This window comes from Myotis davidii, unplaced genomic scaffold (genome assembly GCF_000327345.1).
Source record: "Myotis davidii unplaced genomic scaffold, ASM32734v1 scaffold1094, whole genome shotgun sequence".
Lineage (NCBI taxonomy): Eukaryota > Metazoa > Chordata > Mammalia > Chiroptera > Vespertilionidae > Myotis > Myotis davidii.
In genome coordinates this window covers 229365-238357 of record NW_006285318.1, presented here as the reverse complement: position 1 = coordinate 238357, position 8993 = coordinate 229365, and the positions used below count along the sequence as shown (strand labels likewise).

Below are 8993 nucleotides of genomic sequence, written 5' to 3'. Positions count from 1 at the left end.
AATTACAGACAATTACAGGGAAGGGCAGGATGCTGTGGGAGCACCTCGGAAATATACCAGCCTGAGGGTCAGGGCAGTTTCTCCAAGCTGACATCTAAACTGAGAGTTGGAATATGAGTAGAAGTTAGCCAGGTGAGCTGTGGGGGTGGGGTGAGGTGAAGTGGCCAGGGTTGCAGACAGAGCAAAAAATGTATGCTAGGGCTGTGGGAGGGGTACTTGGCATTGCGTTTGTGAATTACAAAGGCTGTGTGTGCAGTGGGATGGCCCTGCCCTGACAAATGGTGTGGAAAGGGAGAAGAAAGTGAATCGGGGGCTGGAACGGGGACCCTGATCAATGAGGCCCAGAGCTGAGGAGCAGCAGAACCCAAGAGCAGTTTCTGTGCTTCAGGGTTCCTGGAGACAGGAAGTTTGTATACCAGGCCCTGGAGCCCCGCCTGGCCAGCGTCAGGCCTGGATTCCAGAGGCCACAGTGCCCTCTAGTGTCCACAAGCCCATCTTGCAGCCTTCATCTCTGTGGATTGTGTCTCCTACCAACACCTTACTGACTTGTGTGTCTGGGTGCCCTGTGTTAAACGATGGGGACACTGAGATGAATAAGACAGAGCTCCTGACCCAGAAGAGGCGACAGACAGTGCTGAGAGAAGTACGGGGTGGGAAGGACACAGGGGAGGGGTCAGAGCAAGTTCCCAGAGGACCACAACATCTGAGAACATGGGAGAACTAAAGAGGTGGGGTGGTGGCAGTGGGGGCGGGGTCGTGGGGAAGGGCCTTTTGAGTGGAGGGAAGGCACAGACAAGGATAGGCTGACAGCAGAATGACAGAGAATTGCAAGCACTCCTGTCTGGGTGAAGCACAGGGTGAAGATGGGGGAAGGCTGAGACTAGCTGGAGATGGGAGGTAGGGGCTGGCTCACAGAAGGTTCTAGGATGCCTTGCAGTTGCTCGGCTTAGGCACTTTTGAATATTCTTATAGAAAGAGCTTCTCTGTTCTTTTGGGATCACAAACCCATCTGAGATCTGATGAAAGCTATGCTCTCCCTGGAAACATGCTGTTATGCATTAATATTTGTCATACAGCTTCAGGGGCTTCTGGGACACCCCGTATGCCTATCCATGAACCACAGGCTGCCAAACTGTTCTTAGCATACATACTAAAACTTTATGGGGCCTCCTGCACGATCGGGCCCTTACCCACATCTCTAGTCTCACCTTTCTTCTCTTTGCTTTTTCCATTCAACCCCTTTGGCCTCTTTGCAGTTCCTGGAAATACCTCCTCAGGTCCTTTGCCCAAGTTGTTTCCTCTGCCTGGAACATTCTCTCCTGCTACCTCAGCTTTTGCCCAGCTTAACTCCATTAGTTGTTGAACATCTGTTTCCTCTCAGTCGAATATAAGCTCCATGAGATCAGGACACTGACTACCCTTAGTCATGCTTGTCCAGCCCTCAGCCCAGTGCCTGGTCTGCAGGCTCTGTGAACAAGTGAATGAAGGCCTGGCCAGTGCCCTGTGGCCAGGTCAACGTCCTCACCCGTAATTCCTTCTTCCCTTCAGTCTCTGGCGGGTCATCACGAGTCTACCCAACATGTTCACATAGTCTGAATTCCAAGAGTGGCCTGGATTAAGAGAGATTTCTCCAGCCATTGTCCCACCCCCGAAACAAACAGCCTTCCCATGGGTCTCTCTGGCGTCTCTGGGAGAAGGGTCAGTCTAAGGCTTGAGCTGAGTTACTTCCTCATGTGCTAATTCATCTCACAAGAACCGTGAGGCAGAAATAACCACTTGTCTTTTATAGACGAACTAGGGGCCCAGTGCATGGATTCGTGCACCAGTGGAGTCTCTCAGCCTGGCCTGCAGGGATTGGGCCAAAACCAGCCAGGTGCACGGATTTGTCCAGCTCATGTCTGGCCCGTCTTGCCCAGTCCTGATCAGCCAGACCCCAGCATCAAGCTAACCTACCAGTTGGAGCATCTACTTCCTGGTGGTCAGTGCACGTCATAGCAACTGGTTGAACAATCGAATGAACTGTCAGACACTTAGCATATTAGGCTCTTATTATATAGGATAAATTGAGCCTCAGAGGGGTTACCAGCTGAAAAGTGGTTGACCTGGGACTTGTACTCAGCTCTCCCGGGCACCAAAATGAAGGTTCTTGGCCTCACCAGAGAGGGGAAGGGACTTGCCCAAGGTCACACAGCATCAGCTTTAGGGCCAGGACTGGAATATCTTTCTCTCAGCTCCTGCCAGGCCAAGAGGCGGGTTGGGCCAGAGGTGCAGCTCTTAGCACAGTAACTGCAAATGGGCACCAGGTGCAGCTACGTCAGGAACTAGAGTTGCTGAAGGAGAGAGAAAAGAACAGACACTGAGTCCAGAGAACCAAGGATCTTTAGGGGTGGGCAGAGGAGGCCACAAAGGGCCTATAGATGCCAACTTTGTGGTGGTTTGGAGGGCCTATCTCTCTCAGCAGCTTTGGCTTTCTTGAGAGGAACCAGCTGCCCCAGCAGGGAGGCAGGAAGGCTGGCCTGTTGCCTGTCAGCTCCTATTCCTTCTAGATCACTGGCCCCCTGGCCCCTCCCAGGGCTGCCTTCTGCTCAGAACAGCCAGGGGCCTGGGCTCTGGGGCAGTGAAAGGACAGGGATGCTCTGAGCTGGATCTGGGGTGCTCTTCAGGAGCCCCGCATCCTTCAAATCCTCCACATTCTCTCCTTTGGCCAGCCCCGCCCATTCTGTGGTAGGTAATTGGGGAGTCAGGGCCTAGGTCAGTGATGGTGAACCATTTGAGCTTGGCGTGTCAGCATTTTGAAAAACCCTAACTTAACTCTGGTGCTGTGTCACATATAGAAATTTTTTGATATTTGCAACCATAGTAAAACAAAGACTTGTATTTTTGATATTTATTTTATATATTTAAATGCCATTTAACAAAGAAAAATCAACCCAAAAAATGAGTTCGCGTGTCACTTCTGACACACGTGTCATAGGTTCGCCATCACTGGCCTAGGTTCTAGTCTGCCCAGCTGTGGGAACGTCAGTAAGACTCTTTTTTCCCCTCCCCAGGCCTCTTCCCAGGCCAGGTGGGGCCACTTCCTTGGAAAAACAGCCTCTTGATTGTGAAGGGCATTTCTTCTGATTTTTGTCCTTCTTTGCAGGGAGTTTTTCTCTCAGCCAGCCCAGAAAGCAACACCCAATGAGTGAGGACTTATTGCAGTGCTCAAGAATATTGGCCAGGGCCAGTCCGATTTCCCAAAATGTGTGATTTGAATTTTACATGATCCGGAGCATCCCAGAACAACCAAATGGTCTCTTTAGCTGTGCTCAAGATGAGGGTGTGGGAAAAGGCCTCTATGGAAAGGTTGCTGTGTTCACAAGGCAGCGATATGGCTGAAGGGACAGATTCCAGGTTTGGAAATGGCCAAACCAGGTCCTGATCTTGGGATTCTGCCACCTCCTGACTGTGTGACCTGTGCCGTGGTGCCATCTCCATTTTCTCTTCAGAACAGTACTGTTGACACATACTTGACAGGGTACTTGGGTGGAGGTGCACATAGGGAGCCCAGCCTGGGGTTTGGCCCATCGGAGCCACTGTGGGCTCGCAAACCTGCTTCCTCTTACCAGGACTTCCCAGCCCTCCTGGGGGAGCAAGGGAAGGAGCAAAGTTTCCAGTTGCAGTCTGGCCTACAGCCCAGCTGGCCTGGCCCCGCCTCTTTGGTTCCTCCTTCTAGGGAAGGGCTGGGGAGGAGGGTTTGGTGACACGGTGGAGGCACCGCCCAGGGCCAGGGGGCCTGCCCTCCGGACAGGTCCGGATCCATGGAGCCCCCCGGGAGGAGTAGCAGGTAGGAACCTGGGTCCCCGCAAACCCTGCAGCCTGACGCCGTCCCTTCCTGCTCAGGCCTGGACCTGGTTCCTGGGCTGCTGATTCAGCAGCCTCCTGGCTTCCTGGTTCCTGGCTCCCCTCTTGGACTCTTGGAGGCCTTTGGCTTGGGGGAGGAAGCCAGCTCCAGTGGGTAAGCCCATGGACATCAGGGTGCCCAGCACCTTAAAGACCCTGGAGACCCAAGCAGCACAGTCTGTGGCCGGGAGGGGTGTGATTGGTAGCTGATCTGGGGTGCTAGCCTGGCCCAGCACTGCAGGGCTCCAGATAACTGCTGAGATTCGTTGATAGCAACATTCCAGCAGCTGAAGAGTCTCTGAGTCTTAGGATTAAGGAGATAAGGAGCCGAGAACTTGGGCGAGAACTTGGGCGGGTGACTGGCACATGGGTAGCAGTTGAGACTGTCATTCTGGTGCTGACGATGATTCAGAGTCTCTGATAAGAAGAGTCGCAAATTCCAAGATTCTAAAGGTTCTAAGATTTGGGTATCCGCCAATGTGCAGCAAGTGAGATAGTGGGCAGCTGGCCTAGCCTGCAGCCACATCTTCAGGCCTTTATTTGGGCTCTTGAATGCCAGGCCCTGACCACAAGCAGCCTCCAGGGGCGTAGGGGGGCAGGGGCTGGCTGACCAGGAAGGGCCCGCTCCACTACCAGCATCTGTCTCGTGCTGGGTAGGGGCGGGGCCAGACCCTCAGCCTCACCACTCCCCTCTTTTCATTCCCTGGACTTCAATCATGGGAAGCAGGAGGCAGAGGGGCCTTTGGACCCTGCTGTAGGGGTGGGAACACAGTGCTGGGGGGCAGAGTGTGGGCCCTGCCCAGGGCTGGGGGTGCAGCACTGGCCTGGGAAGCTCAGACTTCTGCTCCTTGGAACTAACCTGTCCTCTGGCTAGCTGGGCCCCACTCGCCCACTCACCCCCTAGTCCCATCCTGTCACCAAGACCACTGAGACCTTGTCAGCTCTCCTCCGCCCTCTCCTCTCCTCTCCTCTGGCACTCTCTGCCTCTCCCTGTCTTCTCTCTGTGTTCTTTGTCTCGCCCTTTCTCTGTCTTCCTCTTTCTCTGTCTTTCTCCAGTTCTGTCTCACCCTTTCCTTGTCTCTTTCGGTTTCTGGCTGTCTTTCTCCCTCTCCTCCTACAGTGTTTCCTCCACCCACCTGGCCTGGGCTCTTCCCCCTTTGGACCCAGAGCTCCTCCTCTCTCTATCCCTCCCCTTATCGTGAGGAGAACCCTATAAGGGGGAGCCCCCCTACATATTTTGCCTTTCTCTTTCATCCCCCTCCCCCTCCCCCTCTTTCCTACTCGTGTGGCGTCTGGTGTGAGGAGGGCTCCCTTCCCCCTTCCCTGCTGTGGTGTGCCAGTGTCTCCGTGGCCAAGGTCCCCACGGAGTCACCTGGAACACAGGAGGCCCAGCCCAGCTCTTTTGTCTCTGCTGCCCCCTGTTGTCGTTGTGTTCTGTTTGTGGTTCGAGTGCCGTCCTCTCTTTCTTGACTTTGTGGTTTTTTCTTTTTTTCTTCCTTCCTTCCTTCCTTCCTTCCTTCCTTCCTTCCTTCCTTCCTTCCTTCCTTCCTTCCTTCTTTCCCTCCCTTTCTCCGTTTCCTCCCTCCTTTCCTCCTTCTTGCCTCCCTGCCTCGCACCCTTCCTCTTCCATCCCCTATCCTCCATCACCCATGCCTCTCATCTTCCCTTTCCCCCTCCCCCACTCACTCACCTCACTGTCCCCATTCCCCACCCTGCCTCTCCCCCACCGTCCCTTGTCTCTCTCTGTCTCTCTTTCTCTGTCTCTTGCTGTCTCTCAGGTCCACAGCGTCTCATACTCTACACCAGTATTGCTGTCCTACTCAGGTCCTTGACTCCATGAAGCTTACCCCCTCAGGCAGGCTGGCAGAGAGCAGGTAAGAGCTAGACCCATCCCTCCCCCAATCCTTCACGGTGCAGACAAATAGGCAAAAACATTGCCACACCCTCCCCTTATCTCCCGCCCCTGGAGTGACTGTGGCATGGGTGGCAGAGCGCGTGTGAGGAGAATGATTGGGGGACCAGGTTAGGAGACCAAAGAGGACATTCAGCACCTGTTTATAGTTTGTCTGCCTTAAAAATTCTTCCCTAGATACCTGTCACCAAAAGCGGGAGTGTTTGGCCCTAGAATATGTAACATTTGAACTGTTTTCAAAGGATGAGTAAGAGTTTGCCATTTGGATAAGATAGGGAAGGGTATTTAGGCAGAGGGAACAATCTGCCCACACCTTGGGAGAACATTAGTTCCAAGTTAATTGGAAAACACATTTTACATTTTCTAATTATAATGCAATAAAATGAGATATTAATAGCAATGGCAAAAAGGCTAGGCCCATTTGAAAGTTTAAAAATAATTATGTTAAAGAGTAAAGAAGAAGGGAATTTATGGACTATTTAGAATAAATGCCAATGAGAATACTATATATCAAGGCCTATGGGATACCACTATGGGGTTCCCGGAGGAAAATGTGTGGTCTTAAATGTTTTTACCAGAGAACAAGACAGTTTAAATTGAATGAACTAATTATTCCACTCAAGAATGTAGAAAAAGAACAACCAAGTGAAAGCAGAATAAAATAATTACTGTAGATAAAAACCAGAAATTAGTGAAATAGAAAACGAAAGATTTGATTGACTAAGAGGTAGGTTTTGAAAAGGCCAGTAAACTGGACAGATTGTCCTCTGGCAGATATGTTTGAGAAAAGGCAAGAAAACATAAAATAATCTATGATAAAAGCCCAGATTCTAAGGAGACAATAAATGTCATAAGAAAATGCTTTGTATAATTTTATTCCAGTAAATGTGAAAATCTAGATGAAATGGGTGGTATTGTAGGAAAATATAAATTACCAAATGACTTAAGAAGTGGCAGAAAACCTGAGCAGAATAGAATAAGTTTAAAATATGGCCAAAAAGAAATTTTCTCCTCAGAAATAGTACCAGGCCCAATTGGTATGGAAGTTCTATAGAATCTTGAATGATTGAATGATAATAGGAAAAGACTGGCAGCTTCCCAGTTCATTCCAGAAGGATTAGTGTATGTATATATGTATACACACACACACAAACACATACACACTAGAGGCCCAGTGCATGAATTCGTGCACCCGTGGGGTCCCTCGGCCTGGCCTGTGGGATGAGGCCTGAACTGGCTCTCCGACATCCCCCGCGCTCCCCCTGTGGGAGCGCACTGACCACCAGGGAGCAGCTCCTGCATTGAGCATCTGCCCCCTGGTGGTCAGTGCACACCATAGTGACTGGTTGAGCAGCCTTAACATATCATTAGCACATTACATTTTGATTGGTTGAATGGTCTACTGGTCAACCGGACACTTAGCATATTAGGCTTTTATTATATAGGACATAAAAATAATAAATAAAAATAAATAGAAGGCTAGTATAATTGGACAGGTTTAGACAAAAAGAGGAAAACTATAGTCTAATCTCACATATTAATAGAGTAACAAATATTTTAATTATCAAACTGAATCCATCAGTGTATTAAAAAAAGAATGTGTCATGACAAAGGAAGGCTTGTCCTAGTAGTGCAGGGATTGTTCACCATTGGGCAAGATGTTATTGTAATTAATTGCATTAATAGATTCAAGAGGGAAGATCCTATAACTATCTCCGTAAATGCTGGGAAAAATCATCTGATAAAATTACATATTCCTTCTTTTATTTATTTATTTATTTATTTTGTGTGTGTGTGTGTGTGTGTGTGTTTATTTATTTATTTATTTATTTAATTTATTCTTTATCGATTAAAGTGTTACACATGTCTCCTTTTCCCCCCATTGACCTACATATTCATTCTTGATTTAAAAACTCTTAGTGTCTTAGTTATCTTGCTGTATTGGGGTAATTTGTTAGACAGTAATAGATAACTAGTACAGTAAGCTAGGAATCAATTAAAACTTCCTTAACTTGGTAAAGAATTTTTGTCAGAAACCAAAGACAATCATCAAATGTAACAGGGAAGTACTAGGTAAATTTCCATTAAATTCAGGAACAAAATAAGGATGACTGCTATAACTGTCTTTAGCCATTGTTTTTCTGGAAGCTAAACCAATGGAATTTTTAAAAAATAAGTGGTATAAATATTAGAAACAGAGTTGTCGTGATTTGAAGATCATATGGGCCTCAACTTAGATAAATAGAATAAAGCAAAAAATTATTATAACTAATAGGAAAATTCGGTGAGGTAGGTAGATACAGGATAAACATACACCTAAACTGCTTCTCTGAATACTAACAATAACTAATTAGAAGACATAATAGAAAAAGATTTCATTCACAATAGCAAAACAAAATTTATAAAATCCCTAGGAATTTACAAGAAATGTGAAATAGTTTTCTATAGAAAACTATAAAATTTCACACATACACCAAAAAAAACCCCAAAAACCCAAAAAACAAAACAAAAAAACCCACAAAACTATAAAATTTCATCAAAGGCTGTAAGGAAACTTGAATAAAACAAGAGTCCTATCCTATTCCTGGATGGAAAGATTCAACACGGTAAAAATCACATTTTCCCCCCAATTTGGTCAAAAGGTTCAATGCATTTCTCATTCAAATTTCAGTGGTATTTTCTTTGAGAATTGGGCAATTGGATTTTGAAGTTCATTTGGAAGAGTAAATGCCCATGAATTACTAGGAAAAGTTTTTAAAAAGAACAATGAGGGGGCACTTGCCCTAGTTGATACAAAAAATTTACCATAAAACTGCAATAATTAGAAATATATCTTCACAAAATAGAGAGTTTAGAAACAAATCCAAATGTTCATATGGGAATTTAATTTAGGATAAAGAACACATTTCAAATCAGTGGGATGAGTCAGTAAATGGGATGGGATTATTGGCTACCACTTGGAAAAAAATAAATTAAACCCTTACCTCATACATAAACAAATACAAAAAATAAAGCTGAAAAGTTGCCAAAGGAAAATCCAGATTTTTTTTTTTCACATCTTGTCAATGTAGGGATTTTATTTTTTGCCTCCATGTGTTCTTTTTTTTAAAATTTATTTTTATTGTTAACTCCACCCGGCCGCCACCCCACCCCCTCACCCCAGGCATTCACCGCACTATTGTCTGTGTCCCTGGGCTAT

At 47.2% G+C, this 8993-nt stretch overlaps 1 protein-coding gene across 5 annotated transcripts in view; it reads left to right on the top strand.

Annotated features, from left to right (window-relative positions):
- Positions 1-8993, top strand: part of IQSEC2 (IQ motif and Sec7 domain 2) — an 84175-nt gene that overhangs the window by 35450 nt on the left and 39732 nt on the right. Inside the window, exons 1-2 of one of the 5 annotated variants that reach the window (XM_015559041.1) lie at positions 3636-3826; positions 5661-5756. In XM_015559041.1, the coding sequence (XP_015414527.1) occupies positions 3801-3826; positions 5661-5756 (122 nt within the window). In that variant the 5' untranslated portion in view covers positions 3636-3800. The other 4 variants (XM_006779534.2, XM_015559039.1, XM_015559038.1 and 1 more) reach the window with 4 other exon arrangements.